This window comes from Natator depressus, chromosome 1, assembly GCF_965152275.1.
Source record: "Natator depressus isolate rNatDep1 chromosome 1, rNatDep2.hap1, whole genome shotgun sequence".
Classification (NCBI taxonomy): domain Eukaryota; kingdom Metazoa; phylum Chordata; order Testudines; family Cheloniidae; genus Natator; species Natator depressus.
This window is the reverse complement of record NC_134234.1, coordinates 254,984,201-255,008,396: the sequence shown is the minus strand read 5'-3', so window position 1 is coordinate 255,008,396 and position 24,196 is coordinate 254,984,201. Positions and strand designations below refer to the sequence as shown.

The window sequence follows — 24,196 nt, the reverse complement described above, 5'->3', positions numbered from 1 at the left end:
CTCCTAAATTGTCTAAGACACATTCATGCTTTTTAATCCTCTGCTCTGCAAAGGGTTAAATCTAATCAGTGGAATTAGCAAAAGCAGAGCCTCTAAAGCTTCAGGAGGGGTTCAGAGAATCCTCTCCAACATTTGGCTGAATATCCCCAAAGCTTTGTCCAACTCTCTTTGGGCTGGAAAAATCAGGGCTGGAAATCTTATAAAGGAACAAGTTTTTGCTTTTGAGATTTCTGCGGCCTCAGAGTTTTGGCTGGGTTACAATACCCATAAGAACAGCCTTGCCCCTTTTCAGTGTTCTGGATTCTTTCTGGCTGAAACCAGAATGCTCTGGAGGCCACGTGAAAAGTAGGAAAAAGAAATGAAAAATTAAATCAAACATTTTCAAAATTAAGAGAAAATGACTGATCAAATGGGTTTCATCTCTTCTTACATCATCCAAAGTGGTTCTGTTACAAAATTTCCTAGGTAATCCTGTCTTGACTGGAGCAACCCTAGATCTGACAGGTATATGGGGAATGATTTTACATTTCCATAGAGCCTTTCACCCAATGATCAAAGTTAATCTATTGTTACAGTGTCGAGCACCATAGTATCTAGATTTACAAACTGATCCTGATTTACATGCCTGATCCTGGTGTGGCTCAGCACCTGCAACTCTCAGATCCTTAGCACAGGAACCACATCAACCACATCTGGGATTACAGATGGCAGCTGTGTCATCAAGAACCCTCGAAGTAGAAGCAAAGCACGTGTGTTTTTCCTCCAGCATCTTCTGTAACTCACTCTTAGGGGATCCCAGGGTTCTTTAAGGAGCAGATCCCAGCAGCACAGCCACTGTGCTGGCAAATGCAATAGCCATTCTGTGCTCAGTGATCGCTCACACTCAAGCTGATAGAACAAAACCTATAAAATGGCAAAGATGGAAGTTTAGGACAGGACACACAAACTCTGAAGCTAAGGTGACCAAGACAAGTTGATCTGAGAGAGACAGAGATACATGACAAAGAGCATTATGGGTAACGAAGATTTGCCACCCTTCCATAATTCAAGCAATAGTCATATTTTTCACGTTTGTAGCAAGTTCTTTTAGTCCAGCTTGTCTGGTAACTATAAAGCCCTGCACTGATTTCAGTCATCACAGTATGATTACTTTGTCCCCTAAGGCAAGTACAAGCATGGAACGGGAGGAAGTGAATTTATATGGGTTATAGGTTGTAATCCACTTGGGGGAGTAACCATGTCTTCCTCTGGGTCTGAACAGCATTGATCACAGTGTCAGGGTTTACTCATTAACAACAATAAAAAAAAGGGACTCTATTTAAATACTTCTCTACTGTCTCTATGATGCTTGGCAGTATCTGAAATGGGGTGGATCTCTAGTGCCCATGATGCTTTACAGTAGGATTTTGACACCCCTGTTCCCATCTCTTCCTCTTTCTCTGGTCTCTGTAGGTTATTGAATGAAAGCGACAAGCGGCCCTTCATCGAAGAGGCAGAGCGACTTAGGATGCAGCACAAGAAGGACCACCCCGATTACAAGTACCAGCCGCGCCGGCGGAAAAATGGCAAGGCCTCTCAGGGCGAGGGTGAGGGCCAAGCCGAGGGAGAAGCTGGCGGGGCTGCAGCTATCCAGGCCCACTATAAGAATGCCCACTTGGATCACAGACATCCTGGGGAAGGATCCCCCATGTCTGACGGGCACCCCGAGCACTCCTCAGGTCAGTCCCATGTCTGCAGCTACACCAGCAGGTTACTACCAGCTCATCCTCCTCCCAAGGAGAGTCCCCCAAGCCATCTGGAGAATCGATGGCTCTCTAAAAGTCTTGGGGCACCACCTTGTGAGCTGGATCCTCTCCCCATGGTGGGACCCAGTAGTTGGGTATGACTCCTACATGCTCGGTGCTGTCACCAGCATTGGGGACGCCTGCACTCCACAGGTGTTTCCATCCCTTTGGATAGGTGGGAAGTCATCTCCCACAGTGTTCATGTGCACAGTTGCCATTGTGGTTATGGCTAGCCACCTCCTCCCTTCTTGTCCCTCTACAGTGAGGTTCCCAGGGAGGCCTGGCAGTACCAGGTCTGCACAGTATGAGGAGCAGAGCTGTTGCATGTAGCTGGCTGAGCTATTTTATTGCCTGTCAGGCTGTACCAGGGCTATATTGTGAACTGGTATCACATTTTCTTTCTCTTTCCCCCCAAATGGTTTTCACTTCACAGGTCAGAGCCATGGACCCCCCACTCCTCCAACAACTCCAAAGACAGAACTCCAGGCAGGCAAAGCTGACTCCAAGCGGGAAGGGCGCTCTCTTGGGGAAGGGGGAAAGCCTCACATTGACTTTGGCAACGTGGATATAGGGGAGATCAGCCATGAAGTGATGTCCAACATGGAGACCTTCGACGTCAATGAATTCGACCAGTACCTGCCACCCAATGGACACGCTGGCCATCCAGGCCATGTTGGGGGCTATGCGGCAGCAGCGGCCGCTGGCTACGGCCTCGGGAGTGCCCTGGCTGCAGCCAGTGGACACTCTGCCTGGATCTCCAAGCAGCATGGAGTCTCCTTGTCTGCTGGCACGTCATCAGTGGTGGACTCCAAGGCACAGGTGAAAACAGAGGGTTCTGCCCCTGGAGGCCATTACACTGACCAGCCCTCCACTTCCCAGATAGCATACACGTCCCTGAGCCTGCCCCACTATGGCTCGGCTTTCCCCTCCATCTCCAGGCCCCAGTTTGACTACCCGGACCACCAGCCCTCGGGACCCTACTATAGCCACTCCAGCCAAGCCTCTGGCCTCTACTCTGCCTTCTCATACATGGGACCCTCGCAACGTCCCCTATACACTGCCATCTCTGACCCTGCACCCTCTGTGCCACAGTCCCACAGCCCCACACATTGGGAACAGCCTGTGTATACAACTCTCTCCAGACCATAGGAAAAGGGGAACAGTGACCAAAGCAGCAACAGAAAGTCTCCGAAGAATCAGCACAGGCAGAAGGGCCTCCGAACTCCGAGGTCATTCAGTGTAATCCAGCCATCAGAACCCACTGAGTATCCAGATATGCCTATCTTGACCCCGGTTATCGCTGGCTCACCGCCTAGAGGAAGGTTTTACCCCTTTCCCCCTCCCAATTCAATGTATGCCAACCTGATTGGCTTGCAAAACCCTTTTGGCCTTCTAGATGAGGATGATTCTAGGCATGGAGTGACTGGTCATGGTGGGTTTCATTGTGCACATCCTGGACTGTAAGATAAGAGATACCCCCCATCCTTAACCACCCCCCAACTGCTTCAGTGATTTAGCAAGTGTTTCGGATAGGCCACAATGGTCAACTCTTTGTCACCTGTTGTGGGTGAAGAGTAGCTGGCTGAGCACCCTGGTGGACATGTTGTGGGAGGAGAGGTAGGGCAGTAAAGTCAACTTCCTTGTGATCAGTGCTCTGCAATGTTCCTATCTAAAATTCACACAAGCATGACTCTTGATCCCTGTTGGAAGACCAACCTATGGTTGCTTTCCTATTGACTTCCACAGCCATATCATATCCTCCCCTCAACCCACCCTCTCTTTACTGTACTGTACTGGACTCGGGAACCATATAGCTGGTTCTAGCCTTATTTGTGTCACAACACACATGTGGGGGCAGGAGGGCGGGTACGTGTGGCCTCTTGGACTGTAAAGGCAACAGGGATGGAATCCTCCTTTCTTACGATTATTTTGTATGGCTAGTTTGTTCCAAACATTTCCTGGTCCCTTCTAAATCCTTCCATTCACCCTCTAATATTCCAAAAGATACTCTGCCAAGGCAGTGTTTGTCCTTCTGGCATGTGTGTGTGTGCGTGCATGGGATGTGAGGGAAGAGTAGCTGAAGATATTGTGGCAACCAGAAGCATCAGCGTGAATCCCATTTGCCCAAACACAGTCTGCTAAAATAATCACCTTAAACCTGCAAGGTTGGGCCCCCAAGCAGAGCTGAACTAAAGAATGCATCCCCTCCTGCCTGTTCATTGCTTGTTCCAGTTTGCCAACACCTCAGGCCTACCCTCATAAAGAACGGGAAGATAGTGTTGTGGCACCAACTGGGGGGAAAGCACTCACTGTTGGATAAGCATAAAGACAATTAGTCCACGTAAAAGGAAAATGAACTCGCCTTCCCTTTTGGGTTTCAAACTGGAAGCAACCATCCTCAGTGGTCAGACTGGTTCCCCTCCTTCTTGTCTTCATCTTCATCCCCCCACTAGCTCTCTTGGGTGGTCTGCTTGCCCATCCCACATCTTCAGGACTAGCATGGCTTCACAGTGCCAGAGAGCGTGCTGACATGAAGGACGTCAGAACTCAAGGTGGGAGAAGATGATGCCCTCCCATTGGCCACCAAAACACACGATGGAACCCCCAGCTGATATGCAGGTCTGGGAAGATGGGACAGATTGACCAAGCACAACTTGTGATCTTCACTACCATTTTTCTCCTTCGACTGAGACTGCTGAGGATGACCTTTATACACCTTTCTCTCCACCCTTAGCTTTGGCTCACTCCTGTCATGTTTGAAAAGAGCATGTAGTACGTTTGCTCCCCTGTATGCATGTAACCCATTGCTGTCCCCTCCCCTTATTTATTCCATTATACCTTCCCCACCCACCAAGCCCCTCTCCCTGTCCCCAGAATATGCTGTCCTAGCACCATTAACTCTGCATTAAATGTATGGAATAATAAACTTAAAGGTTTCATTTGTGTGTGTCCATTTTTTTCTATTTTAATATTTTTCCCCTTTCAGCCACATTTTATCCTTCCTCCCCAGTAAGAGCGAAGGGGTGCCTTTATATGGCACAGACCCTGTGAGCGTGTACACATTTCTTCCAGCCCCAACACTGAAAGGATATTGACAGTGAGTTAATAGTGTTGCCTGGACTAGAAGCCTCTTGTTTCTCTTCTCCTAATCTCGAGTCTCAGCTACAAGCACTAGATCATGATACTTCCATACCAGAAGCCCTCTTTCCCCACACACATTCCTGAATACTCTCAATAGCTTCTGACCTCCAAATTACATCTGGCACCCACTAAGCAGGGCCTACTGCCCTCCTACGTGGATCCTGCACACATGAACACCAACCTACTTCCCTCCATGAGCAGAACACGATAGACCCTGCCCCACTTCAGAACAAAATCTCCCCGGGGCAGTGTTAGTGAGATAGAACCAGAGGATGCACAGCTAGGAAAGGGACACAAGAGCTAGGAAGATCCAAGGTTTCCTAAGCAGAGGCATGTGATTGGTTCACGGTGTTTGTGTATGCAAAGTGCACAGTGGGTGAGCAGGACATGTATGTGTTCTAGGAACTATAGACCAGACCCAAAAACCCATTGAAGTCAATGGGAGTCTTAAGAAGAGCTCACTCAGTTCAGGTGCCCCAGAGATGTGCAGCACACAAGCACCATAAGTGGAACGACTCAGCCCTAAACACATAGACTAGTCCGTTCGGTGCAGGGAAATGAAAGGGAACCAGAGCAGTGGGCAAAGCCTTTAAAAGGGAGGAGAATGGGGAGATCTCACTATAAACCACTGACTGGGGGAAGGGTCTGCAGGACGATCGACTGATGACATTGCTTGACAGCTCGGGGGAAGGGACTGACTGTGTGGGGAAGAAGGGGGCTAAGCACAGGGGGTGAAGGGTAGGTGAGGAGTGGGAAAAGAAAATTCCTACTCACATGATACAAATGTCCTCCCATATCTCTCCAGTTTAAGGAAGGAGGTAGGGTTCTCACTTGATCAGCATCTAGTGGGAGGGGGGCCTAGTATCATCCAGGCCACTACCCCCAGCTGATACAGGATCCAGAACAACCCCACCCTTAGCCTCTGGACTGGGAACAAAGGGGTTAAACACTCCCCTTGCAGTAAAGCAGGAGCTGGCCCAGAGTCCTTTGCTATCCCTTTAATCGTATCTGATACAGATGCAATGCTGCAGGGTGGGGTGAGGGGAGAAGGCGGGTATGAAACAAAGAAGCCATTTAAAAAAAAAAGGGCCGAGAAAACGACCCTTGCGCTCCATTGCGGACGCCAAAACGATTGCACAAAGACACCGTTCATGACTGAAATTTCACCGCGCCAACGTGATTAAAGGATTCCATGGAGGGGTGGGGGAAGAGGGCTGAAGGCCATCGCTCTGTGGATTAACCTTTTCTTGGCAAGGATGGCATGGACAGCAAATACTTGGCTCCTGGGAGTTTACACCCTATCCCCCGATGCAGCCAGGTATATGTCCCCCCTTTACCTCATTTGGCCAATGACCTATTCAGCTCTTTTAAACTTGCCTCAGATGCCATCCCCTTATTTATGTCTCATATCCCTACACACACAAGAGGGAGATTAATTGGTGCCTACATGATTTGTTATGTGATTATATGAGTAACGTACAGAGGTTGTAGGGCTGTATAACAATTCTTCAGGCAGTTGGATATAAACCCTTAGGGAAAGTGGGCGGGCACGCACAGTGTGTAGGGGGGTATATATTTTACAAATGTTAACCGTCTCTAAGAGCACAGGCACCGAAATGTTATCCAAGGGCAAAACAGCTCCTGTGATTCAGGTATGAACCAACAGCAGAGGGCAGCATGCACAACCGAAGATTGGTGGTGGTTTTGTGTTTTTTAAACCCAAGAGCAATTTTTAAGAATGCAATCAGCCCTGATGAAAGGCACTAGCTGTTCTACCCTCCTGTTGGCTTTTTTGCCCCAAGAGCTGAAGTCCTAAGACACACACAAAGGCTTTGGGGCAAAATCTAGAGGCAGCAGCAGTCTTTAGGCCCGTAAGGACTTTACCATGGAGAAACAGCTTCTCTTAGTGGCAGAGGAGTGGGCCCCCATTTGTGCTCCTCTCTTGGACCACATCAGCAGTGGAGGTTAACGTGACTGCTGCTGTCTTAAAGGACAACTTCACCACTTCTTAACCAGTCAGACTGTTTAAAAATACTCAAACTGTTAATGGTTCTCTAGCTATTGTAGGGATGGGGGTGGGGGTGGGGAAGGCACATATACATACAGTAGGGCAATGGCTAAGACATTGGTAGACTTATGGGGTGAGGGGATGACTGTATATGTAGTAGAAGCACAGACTGCGCTTATAGTTGTTGAACAGGTTCCCAGTTGGTGGGGATTCAGGCCGGCAACTGCGCTTCCTGCTGGGGCATTGCCACTGAAAGGGGATCCTGGTGATTGATAAGAAGTGGGGGGCAGGAGTGGAGAAACAATGGGGGATTTGATGAGAGCGGCTCTACGATACTCCTGAGAAGCCCCCAGAGCCAGCCCTGATCAGAGAGGAAATTGGGGGTTTCCACGGCAACCTGCTCCAGGGCACAAAGGCCCTGCTGTCTACTGGAAGGCAATGGAGGTGTCTCCTCCACTCCAACCCCTGGCTGTTGTAAAAAGGGGTGTGGGCAGAGGGCTCAGAATTGCTTCAGAGGGTTTCTGGAAGCCAGGCAGCTGCAGGATCATTTTTATAGAGCAAAGGTTTAATATAATGAGGGGCCACAGCTGCTCCCCTCAATCTTTACACTAGCTTACAATCACAGGGCTTCTGAGGCAGAAGCACTGAGGGAAAGGCACCTCACACTACTCAGTGAGCCTAACAGCAAGTTAACAGGCACTGTGCTTCTAAAGAGAGGCCAGGGCTGGCTGAGGCAGAGGGAAGGAATAACTACAGATCTAAATTGAGGGAAAGGAGGACAGGCCATCTCCTGCCAGCCACAGCAGACTGAACTGTGTAAGGGGGGAAAAAACCCATAATTTGCTTAAAAATGGGGTTTTATTATTTATTTACACAAATATAAACAAAAATAAAAGCATATGCAGATGAAGGAGGAACCAGGGACATTGACGGGAAGCAGGTCAGTCTGTGATAATTAGCTCATCCACACCCCAGTCTTCATAGCTTCCATCTGGCAGGTACCTGCGGATGATTATGGGAATCTTCCGAGCTCTGAAGAGAGGACAGAGAGGTAAATGGAAATGCCAAAGCTTTAATTACACCCTCTCAGCAAGCTACAGAAGTCCAGATGTGCCATGCTGGTGAGAGCTAGTAACTCACTGGTTTTGTTTCATTAGCAGATTTCTGGTGAAGTGGCGGGGTGCTCATGATTCGGTATTACAGTGAAAGTTCTTTCCCTTGGAAGGTCAGATCCTATAAGGCGCTGTGGACCCCCAAAGAAGTCAAAAAACTGAGGAGCTCAGCACTTTGCAGTGCTGAATTCCTACAGTGGAAACAATCTAAAGCCACTGAACATCACAACAGTACGAGACTGCGCATTCCCAGGAGGCATGTGGGAGAGGCAATGGAACTGAAAAATGAAGCTACTGTTCTGACGGACAGGAAACCCACAGTGATGAGTTCTCCACAAACCACTTCAGATAGCGCAATGAGAGTTGTGAAGAATTTCATAAACAACTAACATTTACATAGTCTCTTTCATCCAAAGTACTAGATATATTTTAAGTATGCACGGAACAGAGATCATTTCCACCACCACCAAAAATGGCTACCTCTAAATCAGAACGCAGCTGCTGCTAACAGTGCGCAGCAACAGGGCACCACAGTTCAAGACAGAAAGTTAGAAAACATTGAATTCAATTTAATCTACATGAGGCATTTTTAAGTCAGCAGAATGTAATTAACCAGATTGGAATTGGGCCAGGGCCTGAGGCTTACAACTCTACGTTTGTGAAAAACAACATGGGATCTTTAATGGTCACAAGCATTCAGAATAATGGTTTTAAGTCTTATCCAAAAGATGGCCTCTCCAGTAGCAAAGCACTCAATTAGCATCATCCTGAGGCATTGACTTGGTATTGACAGAGGGCAGAGCACTCCCTGTCGAGAGACAATTACTACTTCCTACAACACCTCTGATTATTTCCCAGGTCTTGCACTCTAGCACTGACCAGAACCAACTCTGGCTGTTTCAGGAGATCAGCCATGAGCACAAACTGAGAAGTTACTGGCTGCTGACAAAGGTGAAGGAATGCAGTTAAGATAAGGCTCTCTCATGAGGGTGTAAAGTCTGCAGGACAAACTACAATGAATTGAAGCATAAAAATCCCAACCAAACAAAAACACCAGTTCCACTCAAAAACCAGTATCTGATGAGTGTAAGTGGGGAAACCGTTTGCTATTTGATGGCCCAGTCTGCTAGATCACAGGCTGTGCTCGGAACTCTGGGCCAGCAGGGAGTTCTGAACGGAGGGTGAGTTGTGACCCACCAGTCACCCACTCAACAGCCTCCACCCAACACTTTCACACAGCCAGAGGTGAGATGATTTACAGAAAGGAGATGAAAAGGGATGTGACAAATCCACTTCTTTGGAGTATGCTGAAATTCAAATGATGTGTGTCAGTATCCAGATACCAATCCAAAGCTCCACTGCCAGAGAGGTGGCGGGAATCAGGCTAGGCAGCTAGTAGGTGTGTATGCATGTCTCTCTCTCTCTCATGCCACAGAAGCTATGGCACAAGGAATTGGGAAGGAGGGAGAAACAATACAGGAGGGAACAGGTGGAGAGTCAGGAAATTCTTAATGTGGCCACCATGTGTTTGTAGTCATTTTAATCTATTAAGCAACATTATTTTTTCAGGGGAAATATGTGCAAATATGAATTTGTCCAAATGGCTACATTTGAATCAGTTCCAATCAGAGACTTCTCCGACCCCAACAAGTTCATGATGGGGCCCTTAGGATCCTATTAAAGAAAAAATATGAATTCCAAAATATAATAAGTAAAACAGGAAAATGTTGCTACCAGTAGGACTTTGCAGAAGTTCTTAGGACTGGAGAATACAGACACCCAAGCTACCTGCTGCTGGGAACAGATTCCGAACTGAAAAGAGGAAGGGGGATTCATACTCCCAGGCCAGGAATTCCATTCTAGACACAAACCTGATTTAGAGGGACACAGATGCAAGGACAGATTGCCTGAATGAACATGGAGATTGTATTCCCCGTCTGTTATCATGAGAGTGTGCAAACTGTAGCCTCAGGAACTAATGGAAATAAACCGTCATCATTGGGGTGTTGAGGAGAGGAACGTAAATCTAAAGACATCTCACTGCCAAAATCTCCAGGACTTACTTGAGTTCTTTCATTGCAATCAGCAGAGGATCTGTCTCTCCTTCCAACTCTACCATGACTGGAGCACACATCCTAAGAGGAAGAATATCCACAATCACGAGGGGGACAGAAGGGAGTGGAAGAAATATGGTAAAGCATGTGGGGATACTTGCTTCACAAACATGACTGTTACCCAGATAAAGTCCAGCAGAGTATGAAGGACGGAATTACAGGTGCAATTCTGTAAGGTCTCTATTGGCTTGGAGGACAAAGCTCTTCATGAATCTCTCTCATCCCCATCCCAAGATCCTTTCCTATTGTGGCAGTAGCATGTCTGGCAGTTAGTGACAGGGTACAAAGTGGCCACAGGCAGAGTTTTTAGTTGAAGGCCCTTCTCTCAATCTTTGCTCACAGGTTGGGATTTGAGATTCACAATGAAGCCCACACCCCTTCAGGGGTCACTTCTGACATATTTTAATGTGAGGACAGAAAACAGTGACTTTAAAATTAACCCAGTAATAAGTACCATTTATTAGCCAATAAAAGGCACACTGATATCATCCCCTCAAAATTTAATGTATTTTTTGGAGGGGATGTGAGAGCGCGGTGTCAAAGATGAGGATTATCTGTACCTCTCCTTTTAAGAGACAGCAGCAAAGGAAGCGTGTGCTATTACAGTAGAACCTCAGAGTTATGAACACCAGAGTTACAAACGACCAGTCAACCACACACCTCATTTAGAACCAGAAGTATGCAATCAGCAGCAGACCAAAAAAAAAAGAAAACAAAAAGGCAAATACAGTATAGTGTTAAACATAAACTACTGAAAAAAAAAGGGGAAAGCAGCATTTTTATTCTGCATAGTAAAGCTTCAAAGCTGTATTAAGTCAATGTTCAGTTGTATCCTTTTGACTGAACCACCATAATGTTTTGTTCAGAGCTACGAACAATTAGGAGTTACAAACAAGCTCCATTCCCAAGGTGTTCGTAACCCTGAGGTTCTATTGCATGTGTGGACTTGGCCACTAGGGGATGCTGCTGGCCTAGATTTGGAATTAAAGACAGCTTGAGTAGACAATGTAGCAACAGGCACCAGCCTGTTTTGGATTCTGAGCCATGGTGGACCCACTTCATTGCTCAGAACTTTTTTTTTTTAATTTTTTTGCCTTCCAGAGAATTAAAAGAACATGCAAAGAATGGCTTTGCCAAATGATGGCCAGGCAAATAATATCTTTGCAAAGCAATGACTAAGGAGAGACTCAATAGCCACCTACAATGCCCCTCTGCCATGTACATTGGCCAAACCGGACTGTCTCTACATAAAAGAATAAATGGACACAAAATCAGACATCAAGAATTATAACATTCAAAAACAAGTCTGAGAACACTTCAATCTCCCTGGTCACTCGATTATAGACCTAAAAGTCACAATATTACAACAAAAAAACTTCAAAAACAGACTCCAACAAGAGACTGCTGAATTGGAATTAATTTGCAAACTGGACACCATTAAATTAGGCTTGAATAAAGACTGGGAGTGGATGGGTCATTACACAAAGTAAAACTATTTCCCCCCCCTACTATTACTCTCACCTTCTTGTCAACTGTTGGAAATGGGCCATCCTGATTATCACTACAAAAGTTTTTTTCTCCTGCTGATAATAGCTCACCTTAATTGATCACTCTCGTTATAGTGTGTATGGGAACACCCATTTTTTCATGTTCCGTGTGTGTGTGTGTGTGTGTGTGTTCCTACTGTATTTTCCACTGCATGGATCTGATGAAGTGGGTTTTAGCCCACGAAAGCTTATGCTCAAATAAATTTGTTAAGGTGCCTCTAAGGTGCCACAAGGACTCCTCGTTCTTTTTGCTGATACAGATAACACAGCTACCATTCTGAAACCGACAATTATCTGTAAGGTGTAAGGGAGAGGAATTGTTTGGGGTGATTTGAAAGGGTATAACCATGAGTAACAGGACGAAAACAAGCAAAGGGATTATTTCAAATGGATATAAATAAACTTTCCTAAGGCTGAGATTCTTAGGCTGTGGTACAGTCTCGCAAAAAGTGCAAGACCTATTGACTTGCATAATTTAAAATTAGACTGGACAAACCACTAGAGAAAGCAGAAAGCAGTCCTCCATGAGCAGCAGGTGGGATGGTACATGAACAACATTTAGAGTGTAGTAGTGGGGGGAAACTAACCAAGCTGGGGCACCACTGTCACAGCTGCTGTCCAAGTAAGTAAAAGTCAGTCCCTGCCCTCAAAATAATTGCAATCTAAAAATTTAGGCATATGTTTTCCATTCATACTTTCTACAGTCCTATGACATTTGTTGATAAAGACCTCGAACTTCCCCTGGGGTCTTGGCGTTTGCAAACATCCTGAGTTTCTCAGCAGAGTTTGGTTTCCCCTTGGGTAAGGAAGGAGATACACCTAGAACACTACTCCCACCCTCCTGTTGACTTAAGCAGAGAGGGCTGATTCCAGATGAGAAATGCCTCCCACTTCAGAGGCAACCGAGACAGATGGCATAAAGCATAAGCCATCAGTAGCACTGTCCTGGATATAATGCTCTAGGAAGGCTGCAGAGACTTGTCTAGGGGCTCAAGTTTCCATTTCCAAGCCCTTGCATTTCACAGCTGGCAGTAGCTATGAGACAGAACCTCACAGGGCAGATGGGGAATCCTCAGAGCTATGGAAGATCCTGAACAGTAAGAAAGTAACTTAAACATGGAAAAATGTTATGAGATGCCACTGCCAAGGCTGGGGCATGGAACAAGGGCACTTACGCTATCTGGAGTGCACGAGTGCCCAGGACTCTGGCTCGCTCATATTTGGTCATGTACGGAGTCGTGATCCGCTTCTGATTTGCCTGCTGTCTCTCTCCAGATGGAAGGATTTCTACATTCTCTTGACCCTCCTGAAGAAATATAAGCTATTGTAAGCACATTGAGGGAGCTCTAGGTCCTTAACAGATTTTGTCAGACTGTGGAACCGTCAAAGAATGAAGGTTTAAAGTCTACACAGAATCCTAATCAAGGACTTTGAGTAAAGCAGAGTAGAAAGCCCAGTTGGGAAGTGTATTTATCTGATTAATATACAGAGATACCAAGACTGGCTTTCTGAGGTTCTGGGTCTAGTGTCCTAACAATTGGTTCTTTGAACTTCCATATTGGAGACTTGGGTTCTAATCCCATTCCCAGTGTCTCACTCTCTAGAGTGTGATAGAACCAAGATCATAGAATCATAGCGTTAGAAGGGACCCCAAGGGTCATATACTCTAACGCACTGCCAAGATGCAGGATTTGTTGTATCTAAATCATCCAAGACAGGTGGCTATCCAGCCTCTTTTTGAAAACCTCCAGTGAAGGAGTTTCCACAACCTCCCTAGGCGTCTGTTCCATTGTCCTATTGTTCTTACAATTAGGAAGTGTTTCCTGAGATTTAATCTAACTCTGATATGCTGTAGTGTGAACCCACTGAGCCTTGTTCTGCCCTCTGTGGCAAGAGAACAACTTTTCTCCATCTTTTTTATGGCAGCTGAGTGCTCTACGAGCCAGCACCCTGAGGTGCCATCGTAGGGACTTCGGTTCAATTGCTATTCCCAGTCACTAACTCCCTGGATGACAGGAACGGGGAGTGGCCTGGGAAAAATGTAAATGCTGTATAAAAAAGGAGGCTATGTGAAGCATGTGAGCACTATGCAGAGTGCTGAGGGGAGGAAGGGTTTGAGCACGAACCTCCTCTGCGTTTTCCAAATCATCCAGTCCTTCATCTTCCTCCACATCGTCAAAGTCATCACCATCAAAGCTGTGGGTGACGAAACACACAAGATCACTTATCGCTCTACAGCCAGATCCCAGCCGATAGGCTGCTGCTGCTGCTGCTGCCGCCGCCCACCTCGGAGAACCGAACGCAGCCCTGATGCCTCCCCACCCCGCTGCTCCCCTCGGGCCACGCGGCACTGTCCCCCTGCTTCTCCCCTGCAATACCCCCCACCCGCTGCCCTCGACACCTTCCCCGCCCCTCCCTACCTCCACCCGGCCCCACTTGCCCCCCGCCCCCGCACTAGCCCGCGTCCCTTGGCGTCCCCCCACCCCGCTGGGCCGCCCCCTGCCGAGCCCCTCCTGACCCTTCACCCCCGGACAGGGGCCCCCCTCCCCCGCCGCCTCCTTCTCACTTGTCCTCGTTGTCGGACATGCCGCCGGCCCAGCGCGACACCAACCGCAGACCTCCCAGCGGCGGGACGTCGCCACAGGCCACGAGCGCGGCCGGCGACCTCCAATCATCCACTTCCGGGGCCGGCGCCGACGTAAGCGGAAGCGGGCGGTGGAGCGGGTTCCCATGGTAACGGGCGCCGCTAACTTCGGGTGAGCGAGCGGATCGAGCGGGGTGGAAGGAATCGCTGCGAGCACCCGAATCTCCGCCCTCCCCGGGGTCGGGATGGGGCCGGGTCACCCGCCAATCAGGGACCAGCACGGGTTTCCATGGAGACTGGAAGATGGCCTTGGCACTTCGTTCTCGCCATCTGGGGCCTCCGAGCCTCTGATGGGACGTCACCCCATAGGCTTTCCCCTCCCACTGGGCACTGGGTGGCGGCGAGGCCCCGTTGAAGGGGGCCTTGCACCGCCCTGGGTGCCCCGCTGTGTGGGAGAGGGCCTGTGGCACATCACAGCATTGCACCCTTGTTGGGCATGAGAGGGGCTATTATTGTGTCAGGTGGGGGGGGCATCACCCTGTGGCATGTGGTGGCTTGGAGGCAACACCAGGTGCAGTTGCACTGTGTGGTCATGGGCCTTACTTTGTTGCATTATTGTGTTGCCCCACGGCATTGCTCTAGGCGGCATCCTATTGCATTACACAATGGGGCGGATGGGGTGTTGTTTCATGGCATTGCATTGTGGTGGGACACTGTTCTGTGGCAATGCAGAGTGGGGTGAGAGGACAGCTCCCTGTTGCATTGTGCCAAGGTGTGAGGAGTGTCCCCCCGTGGCACTGTACTGTGGAGCAAGGTGTCTTCTCTAAGGCATTGGATCCTGGTGTCATCTGTGGTATCACAGATGTGAACTGAACCTACATCACTGCACTCCGTGTGACAGGAAAAGGATGTTTCCTTCAGCCAGTGGTGGGAGTTGACTGGTGGGAGGGTGCATATGTTTGTGTCTGGCCGTGCTAAAGATCCTTGAAGACTATAGACCAGGGGTAGTTAATAGGGAGACTGGGCCAAATCTGGACTGCCAGACACTTTTGAACAGATCCCAAAATCTTTTTATTTTATTTACTTATTATAATTATTGTTAGTATTTTTTATTATTTCCCCAGGAACCTGGATCTTCGTTATACCTTGACCCAGAAATTTGGACCTTGACAAAAATAATTGACTACCCCTGCTATAGACCAAACCAGCATTAACTAAGATTTTATAGGGAGACAAGGTGGGTGAGGTAATACCTTTTATTGGACCAACTTCTGGTGAAAGAGACAAGCTTTTGAGCTACACAGAGCTCTTCTTCAGATTACATTAGGTATATTCAGAACAGGCAGCAAACCTGTTATCCCCTCAGAAGAGGAAGTGCCATGGATGCCATGTTCTGAGATCAAGCATGTAAATGTGTTGAGTCCATGCATCCCATGATATGGCTTCACTGCAAAGTAAGGTGTAATTGTAGTGTGTGTAAGCATACCCACACCAGCTTTAATTGAGCTAGCATGGGTAACTGTAGCAGCGAAGACGTGGTGGCATGAGCTTCAGCGCAGGCTAACAATCCCAATACAAGCCTGCAGGGGACCCTTAGCACATACTTGGATTGCTAACAATGCTGAAGTCCATGCTCCCACACTTTCTCTACCATTGTTACCTGCACTCTGTAGATTAAAACTAGTGTGGGTATGTCTACCTGTGCTACAATTACAGCACCTTAATTTGCAGTGTCAAGGTATTCCAGTCTGAGCAGTGCTTAGTATAACTGTGGTGGATTCTAGGGGTTCACAACCTTTCTCAGCTGGAAGCAGGTTTGTCACTGCAACAGAGGGGAGAATAAAAAAGGGCAAGGGAGATTCCAGCCAGTCCCTCAAACACTATGGTAACTTTTCAAGGGTCAAGACTTCAATGGATTAGCTATATTTAAGTAAGTATTAAGATTGATTTTGAGGTACTAGAGACTGTGTAATGGGACCCTAGAATGACTGAGGGCTGTAAAGAGAGAATGTTCTTTTGAGTTGAACCATTAGAAGTTGAATATGATTTCCTGACTCCTTGCCTCACTGTCATTTTCAGGGTTTCACAATGTCTTCCCAGGAGGGAAGAAGAGCAGCGCCAGCTGTCCCAAAAGGAACTGGTTTCTGGCATTCTCCAGGGACAACTCATTATGGCCAAGAAACAAAAGAGCTGCTGAAAGGTAACAGGAAGACAGAATGGAGTACAGTGAAAAGGCCATTGACCCTCTTAAACTCATATCATGCTTCTGGCTTGATCATTGTTCCATTTATAACAGCAGTATGTACATTTAAAAAAAACAAACCAAAACACTCTACTGCTCACACAGTTCTCTCCCGTGGAGAAGATGAAAGAGAGAACGAACCACATCTAAAAGATGTTAGTCATCGTGCTTAATGCACTACTGGCAGGTGCCCAGGTACCACAGTGATTAGGATGGTGAAAGAACCTACATAGAAGAGAAAAAACATTAGTACTCACTGTTGCTTGTGATGCTTGGAATGCTCTTCCTAAATCCATTCTCTCATCCTCCTTCCTCATCTTATTAAAATAACTCCTAAAGACCCCTTCTGCAATCCCGTCTCCTCCACATACACAATTTGAACCACTAAACCGTATATCTGCCTAAACTGACTAAAACCATCTTTGTATCACCGTAACCCATGCCATTCCTCACCCATCTCTTTCCTGCTCTCTGTTATATTCTCACATCTCAAATCCATCATTTAGTGTATAAGCTTTCAGGGCAGGAACCTGTCTTCTGTGTATTTCCTGTAAAGTGCCTGTCTAATCCAATCTACCTGTCAGTCACTCTAGATTTTTACACAACAGCTATTGCCAAGCAGACTTCTGGGTTCTACAACATATTAAATAATAACCTCGTTCTGTCTCCCTTCTCCTACCATTGCGGAAGTTGAAGACATAAAAGCCCTTTGTTGTACTAATTCCATATTACTATGCCATGTGGGTAATGCCATCCTGATCCCCCAACTGGTGATCAGCTAAAGCTCTTATAACTAGTTCCCTTGCTACTGTTACTGCAAATGCTGTTCTCATTTGCTTTCAAATTTGGAAGAACAGTTTTACCTCCACCACAGCCCTTACGTACCATTTTTAAAGCTGGTGTTTCCTTTTTTATGAGGGAGAATGCCAATACTTTTGAAAATTAGGCCACTTATTTAGGTGCGTAAACATGGAGTTAGTAACCTAACTTTAGGCACCCACCTTTGAAATTCTCAGCCTAAATCTTTTCGGAATCATGAATCACTTGGGTCTTTTCCCAAAGGATCTCGATTACAAATATGGAGTTTCCTCCAAAGCCGTTCCCCTCTTTTGTTCTGGTTGCCTAAAGTGAACAGGTAGTTCCTCAGGCTGTTTCTGCTGAGTTCTCAGGCTGGGGTCTTTATAGATGGTTTTTTCCTTTCAGTGATGATGAAGGAATCCAGACTTACCAATTTCCAGCAACGCCACCTTATGAACTGCATGAAACGTGAGTGATGCCTCAGCTTTGTCCACCCCCAACCCCCACACATGCACTCTGCCTTCTGCAGGTTGCTGCTTATTGACCTTCTGCTCCTAACCCCTATGTACACCTTACAGCTGCTGTGGTGAAGCATTCATGCGGCCCAGATATATAGAGCATTCTTTTTACAGAAGGTATTTGCCTATAGACTGGAGGAAAGGGAAGAAATTGGGGGGTGGTATTTCTTTCTCCTCAGCATTTGGTCCACCGCAGCTGTTCTCATCTCTTTCATCATACAACAGTAATGGAAGCTGCTCTCATGGAGTGCAGTCTTCCTCTCTTGAACCCCCCATCTAATCTCCATCATTTAAGGATAAATTTGGTAGCTATTAATATTCTTTATAAGGACTGGATGGGATTTCCCCATGTAACTGGTCCAGGGAATGAGACTAATACTGGAACTGCATTATGTGGTCCAGGGATATCACCAAGCTGCAGACTCCGCTGTTCCTAACCTGCCATTGTCTTCCCTTCCTTTCCCAGGAGGTGTTTCCCTGCCCACTCACTGCAACCCAACATCCAGCAAAGAACCACAGCTTGCACAGCCTGCATCCTCTCCACCAAAGCCTTGTCTTTCAGTCACTCCGTTGGCCAGACCTCATCTCCGACCTGCCGAGATCTGCCGGGCAGGTGATGCCTACACCCGAGAGAAATTCAAACCCCGGGCCACTCGTAAGTGAGCAAATTTTGCTAAGGGATCAGTTTTGCCTCCTCTCTTTCCTTTCCTCCCATTTTCCTCCAGTCTCCAGAACACTCTTATCTGCTTTCCAACCTCCTTCTGCCTTCTCTCTAATCCACTGGCAGGTGCACAAAAGCCAGAGCTGTGAGGGGACTTTTGACAGCGCCTACCTTCACTGATGATCACATCCCAACCCTGCCTGCTGGCTGGGTGGCTCATTGACAGAACAGGATTTCACTTTACCTTATTGTGACAATGCAATTCTCACATAACTTTATAGCTTATAAACTGATATCAGACCACTGATGTAAATGGAGCTGGGACTTTTGCTGCCAGTACAGTACATGTAGTGCCTGTGCTGTGTGTAGGATGGGAATGGGATGTACCGTAATAGATATTTCCTGTGAAATTACTTATATAGAATCTCCAGCTGTGTGTGTCCAGGCACAGCCGCCAGCAGGGCCTTGGTGGGGAGACTGCACTTCTGCCTCAGTCTGGCAAATATTTATTTTCTTTATTTTCCACAGGCAACTTAGAGAGGGAGAAGCAAAGGCTCCAAAATATCCTAGCGACTGGAAAGGACGTGGTGGAACACAAGCCACAGCAGAAGCCAGTGCAGGCAGAGGAAGAGGAAATACCTGAACCGGACCGGTTTGAAGAACGTGCGTACGGAAATAGGCCAAGGCACAAAGGAAGGCCTTAGATACAGGCCCCTTACAAAAGGCAGGGTGGTGGGCTTCGTGCACTAGTGAGCTGAGATTTGTTGTGGCAGGTGGGATGCTGGATTAGACCTTATCTAGACTAGAAAGTTGTGCCAACATAGCTATACCAGCAAACCCTTCTAGTGGAGATGCAGCTCATACCAGCAGAAAAGTGCTTTTGGCAGTATAGTTTATACCACTTCCCCATAGAAAATAAGCTACACTGGCAAAAACACTTTTTTTTTTTTTGTAGGACTTTCGCTGACATAGCTATGTCAGTTTGGGGCGTGATTTTTTTCACACTCTGAACCAATAAAGTTGGCAAAACTTTTAATGTAGACTGGGCCTTAGCTGGACCACTGCTCTGCTTTGGCATGTAGAATCCTGTGGGGTGAGTCCCAGCATCCCACTGCACTGAATAAACTTTTACAAACACGCCCCAGCCCCAAATCAAGCTGTATTTCCTATAGGCCAGGAAGAGAGAGAAATAAAGAGATGGCTATTTCTATCCTTAAATGCAGGGGGTGCTAAGATACTGTGGTGATGAGGGCAAAGTCAGTGTCATTCTAGATATTACCCCCCACTCTAACAGGGCTGGGAAGGTCAGAGTTCAGGCAATGCTGGTGTGTCCCCACTTTGACTGGTTCTGTCCATGTCTCTTTCTCTTGGTCTCAGTGGTGACTGAAATTCAGGAGAGGAAGGAATTCCTGGCAGAGATGGAGGCTCTGGGCCAGAGCAAGCAGTATCGAGGGATCATCCTCACTGAAATCTCACAGGTACCTTGGGAACCCCTCTGGCCCTTTTAGCACGTTGGATTGAGGAAACCTCGGTGTTGGAGGATCTGAGTTCTAGGGTTTCTATCCAATAACTAGATGTGGCCTAGATTTGGGAGGAGGAGAGCCTGGCATTTTCTTTCAGGGGATGAGGTAGAAAAAGAGGGATGAATTTAGGAGGTTGGGGCAAGAGAGAGGCCTCCAGCCCCTTTGTCATTTCCCTATGTAATTTCACTGGGGAAGAGGATCCTTCATTCTCAGCCTTGGCAGGAAATAGGAGCTTCTGGCATTCTCACCAATTCATCCTTTTTGATCTGCTCTTTGCAGAAACTGCGGGAGATGGAGATCATCGATAAGAAGAGGAGTAAGGATGTGAGAGAGGCAATGGCAAAAATCCTCCCTGTAGGGAACAAGTCTGATCCCAATAGCTAGACCAAGACCACACACCAGAGCAGACCATTCCCACCCCTTCTTTCCTTGCCCTTCCAACAGGGCTGGGCCTCCACCATAGAAGGGTCACAGAACTGGTCTATGCCTATCCATCTAAGGCAGATCCTCTTGGAGGAATGTCAGTAGCACCTGTTGCATAAACCCAAGAGGGCAGTAACTATTTATGCATAGTACATAACAGGAGAAAGTCTTTGCAAAATCCTACCAACACTGACTAGTCTCCCTTCAGGCAGCTGTTTCATGGCTGGGTGAACTTGATGGTTGGGTGAACCAAATCAGGGAGTTAGCCTGGTTCCCTCCCTCTGGAGGGGCTAGGAGGAGATGAAAAGACCTCAGCATGCTCCAGTCGCCTCTGAAACATGGTGAAGCAAGGTCTCCTTCCACCTATGGCACATGCCTTAAGGTGTCAGAACAAAGGTGACCTGCACAACAGACACCCGGAAGGAAAATCTCTGTCCCTTTTCCATATGGCCCAAACTCTGGGGGTTCTGGTGGAAGCTGAAAATTAATGTGATTGTTTACTTCCTCATCACTGAATCCATATCATCACTCATGTCAGCACAGCCCTGGAAACTGTGCCAGCTGCTGCTGCAGAGCAGGTGAGGGAGGAGCAACCACACTGCCTTACATAAATGTTAGCCTTAATTTTAATGTGATTTGGGGAGGGAGGGAGGGAGGGTGTTTTGTTTTTTTTTTTGTTTTTTTTTGCCGGGGAGGAGTTCACATTGGGGTTCACAGCACAGGAGAGTCTGTTCCATGATCCTTTGTTTTCTGTTCCCTGGGAACATCTTGACAAGGATTGACATGGCCAAAGGCAGGGGGCCAAGGTATTCATAGATTTTAAAGCCAGAAGGGATCATTACTAGTCCTACCTCCTCCATAACAAGCTAAAGAATTTCACCCAATTACCCCTGTATTGAACCAAGAGGCGGCTAGAATCCCCAATCTCATCCTTTTCTTAAATCCAGAGGCTGAACTATTTGTCAGCAGTAAATCCACCAAACCTCCACAAGCCAGGCAAGTACCCAACATTGGACTCAAACCCATAACCCTGAGATTAAGAGGTGCATGTGCTACCGAGGTAATCAGGTACCTAAGGTGAGCCAAGCACAGGTAAGGATAAGCAACAAAGGGTGGCAGTAGTTTTTTAACTCCACTGGTTTTATTTTTCTGCAGCTGAATGGCAATCCCAGAGTTAGTACAGTGTAGCAGTTTACAAATCAAAATACTGAAGGGAGTAGGACTGGGGGTGTCAGACTGCAGCAATTCTCATGGCCTTTGACAGTGGCTCGGCCGCACTCTACAAGGCCAAATTGACTGCTTTGCTTTGGAAAGGGTAAGTTGTGCTTTGGGATCTCCCCTGCCCAGAGATGACCATAGAAAGATGGCCACCGCTCCTGGATCAGCCTGTTGGGGGTTGCAAGAGTGTGATGGGGCCCTCCATTCCTAGGGGCTGAGTACACTGCCCCAACCAGTGCTGGTGGCCCTTGGGAGCAACATGATAAACTCAGCTCCCTCAATGGTTTTGTAAACAGGGATTTTTTCTGTATAAAAATATACTCCAGCAATGGTCCAGGACACTGCTGGAAGCAAGAGTGGTTTGGATCAAACCTGTAGTATTTTTATAAAGGGAATGCAGCAGTTTGCTCTGGGCTGGTAGTTACTCTGCTAACAAGGCAAGACAACAGCTGACCAACCAACACCCACAAAACTCAGTGTCTAACTCAGACCAATCAAACAGCTCAATAAATAGCTCCTCACCTTGGAGAAGGCAGAAAAAAGAAAGGAAGGAGAGAAGACTGCTCTCCCCATCCCCCAACAAATCAAACAAGGGTTTAAAAAGCCGGGTGGGGTTGAATCCATCTAGTAATGAAGCTATAAAAAAAACCCCAAATCCCCCCTTTTGCACTTTTAAAATTATAAATACAGACAAAGCTGGAGAAGGGTCAGCTGAGATTCCCTCCCCACTCCCCAAGCTGGCAGAGGGCAGCACTAGAGAGCAAGGCAATAGGACAACCTTGCTGGTCCGGAATAAAGTCTTGCATTCTTTTCCCCTTCCCTGGAAAAAGAATGTTCCTCCCTCCCTGCCCCCCCAAAACCATAAGAGTGGGTCTATTTAGCAGCTGCAGTGAGGGTTAGATGTCCTGGGTGGGGTATCTTGGATATGTCCAATTAGACTCCCCATAATCCCTTTTCCTTAGCCGTTCCGCCTGGCCCTGTCATTGATACCGCCCAGCCCTGAAGCTCGTGGGGCGCGTGTCGTCGGGAGAGGGGAATCTCTCCACAAACAGGACAGTGGTGACTTTTTTTTTTTTTTTTTTTGAAGGAACTTGAGGCATGGAAAGTTTTGGGGGGGGTTCTTTCATTTTCGTTTAGTTTTTCAGTGTGAATTTAGATCCAATAAAATAATCCTTCTTATAAACCCCAGAGTCTTTTACAAAAGTTAAGAGTGGGAATTCTGACTGCAAGGGAAAGAACTGGAGGTTGGGGAGGGACAACTGTGTACAGTCCCCCAAGGCAGAGAGTACGAGGCACATGTGACTATCACAGTTAGAGTGAGGGACGGGGCGATTAGTGCAAGTTTCCCACAAACACCAAAATCCTTTACTTACTGCTCAGACAGTTAATAATAAAATAATAATAATAACAAACACAACTGGGTAATGTCTCCTAAAGCTATTTCACCTCCTCCCCACTCCCCAAAGCTTGTGGATAGTAACTTTGCTCCTCTGATCAGGCTCCCCACAGCCTTAGGAAGGGGGAGTACTGTTGATCAGATTCGCCATGTCTCCTCTTTTTTGGGCAACTCCACATCTGTGGCTGAAAGCTGAGTTTCCCTGGGAGAAATCACGGTTGCCCTGTGGGGGTTGACGAGAGGGGAGAGACAGCTTCTGGAAAGGAGTGGGAGGCAGAAGCCCCAGTGGCAGGTATCCAGCCAGCCACAGGGAGGGCTGATGCAGTCGGACAGCAGTGCATCCATCCTTGCTTCTGGCTTGCTCCTGCTCTAGCTTTTCTCCTTGGGTGACTTGCTCTTTGATTCATGTTTATTGCCAAGCAGCTTCAGCACCTTCATGGGCTTGAACTTTCCTTTCTTCTTGCCCTCAGTTTCCTTGTGAAATTCTGAAGAAGAGTTGCAGGGAGAGGTTATTTTCTAAAGGACAGAGCCCAGGAGTGATGCATGCGTACGGGTGCCTATACACTCAACAGACACATGCCCCCACCTGTGTGATGTATGCAGACTGGGGCTAAGCGACTTGATGCATGTATCTGTGTGAGTCACCAGTGCCTGAATGAAAACACACACACATTCAGGGCAGGTCACTGAGATTAGAGAGGGAGACATACCCACACTTACACTTTCACTGCAGGTTCCTGAGATTAGACACAGGAGACACAGCTTTCTCAGGAGCTGTTCTCAGACTGTGGAATGAACTCCCACAGGAATTGAGGACCAACACAAACCTCACCACCTTCTGCTCCAAGTGCAAAGCACATTTCTTTGACTTTGCCTTCTCTAACATAAACACATACCAACGTGTGTGTATATTATCTATACATTCTAACACACTCCCCTGCACACACTTCTCCCTCTGGGAAGAGGAGGAGGGGGGAAAAGGTGACGGGGGCTAGTCAGATTACATAATGCGTTTGTGGAGGATGCTCAGAAGTGGTGGGTGTGATATAAGAACCTATATAGAATAGAATAAATCTCTCGACACATACACATGTTCATGTGCATTTATACTAATGCCCTTTATTCTT

The 24,196-nt window shown here is 47.2% G+C and overlaps 4 protein-coding genes across 9 annotated transcripts in view; 2 read left to right on the top strand and 2 right to left on the bottom strand.

Annotated features, from left to right (window-relative positions):
* The window catches only part of SOX10 (SRY-box transcription factor 10), a 12,486-nt gene extending 7,799 nt beyond the window's left edge, over nt 1-4,687 (top strand). Inside the window, exons 3-4 of the mRNA XM_074941548.1 lie at nt 1,453-1,718; nt 2,218-4,687. Of these exons, the coding sequence (XP_074797649.1) occupies nt 1,453-1,718; nt 2,218-2,933 (982 nt within the window). The 3' untranslated portion in view covers nt 2,934-4,687. The remainder of the gene's footprint in view (nt 1-1,452; nt 1,719-2,217) is intronic.
* POLR2F (RNA polymerase II, I and III subunit F) lies at nt 852-14,438 on the bottom strand. 3 transcript variants are annotated; one of them, XM_074941554.1, is made up of 5 exons: nt 14,273-14,422; nt 13,833-13,902; nt 12,882-13,012; nt 10,109-10,180; nt 852-903 (listed from the first exon to the last, which is right to left on the bottom strand). In XM_074941554.1, the coding sequence occupies exons 1-5, from the start codon at nt 14,290-14,292 to the stop codon at nt 867-869; spliced, it is 330 nt and encodes a 109-aa protein (XP_074797655.1). In that variant the 5' UTR covers nt 14,293-14,422; the 3' UTR covers nt 852-866. The 3 variants fall into 3 exon arrangements, with proteins under 3 accessions (XP_074797655.1, XP_074797656.1, XP_074797654.1); XM_074941555.1 differs by lacking the exon at nt 852-903 and adding an exon at nt 7,780-7,965 and having other exon boundaries at nt 14,215-14,438; XM_074941553.1 differs by lacking the exon at nt 852-903 and adding an exon at nt 7,811-7,965.
* Nucleotides 14,394-21,048, top strand: C1H22orf23 (chromosome 1 C22orf23 homolog). 3 transcript variants are annotated; one of them, XM_074941549.1, is made up of 8 exons: nt 14,403-14,462; nt 15,415-15,527; nt 16,370-16,490; nt 17,736-17,798; nt 18,315-18,503; nt 19,038-19,172; nt 19,887-19,987; nt 20,312-21,048. In XM_074941549.1, the coding sequence occupies exons 3-8, from the start codon at nt 16,379-16,381 to the stop codon at nt 20,414-20,416; spliced, it is 705 nt and encodes a 234-aa protein (XP_074797650.1). In that variant the 5' UTR covers nt 14,403-14,462; nt 15,415-15,527; nt 16,370-16,378; the 3' UTR covers nt 20,417-21,048. The 3 variants fall into 3 exon arrangements, with proteins under 3 accessions (XP_074797652.1, XP_074797650.1, XP_074797651.1); XM_074941551.1 differs by lacking the exon at nt 15,415-15,527 and having other exon boundaries at nt 14,394-14,462; XM_074941550.1 differs by lacking the exon at nt 14,403-14,462 and having other exon boundaries at nt 14,914-15,527.
* Nucleotides 21,049-21,572: 524 nt separating this feature from the next.
* MICALL1 (MICAL like 1) overlaps nt 21,573-24,196 on the bottom strand; it is a 28,220-nt gene continuing 25,596 nt past the window's right edge. For both annotated transcript variants that reach the window (XM_074941546.1, XM_074941547.1), the window contains exon 16: nt 21,573-23,554. In XM_074941546.1, the coding sequence (XP_074797647.1) occupies nt 23,439-23,554 (116 nt within the window). In that variant the 3' untranslated portion in view covers nt 21,573-23,438. The remainder of the gene's footprint in view (nt 23,555-24,196) is intronic.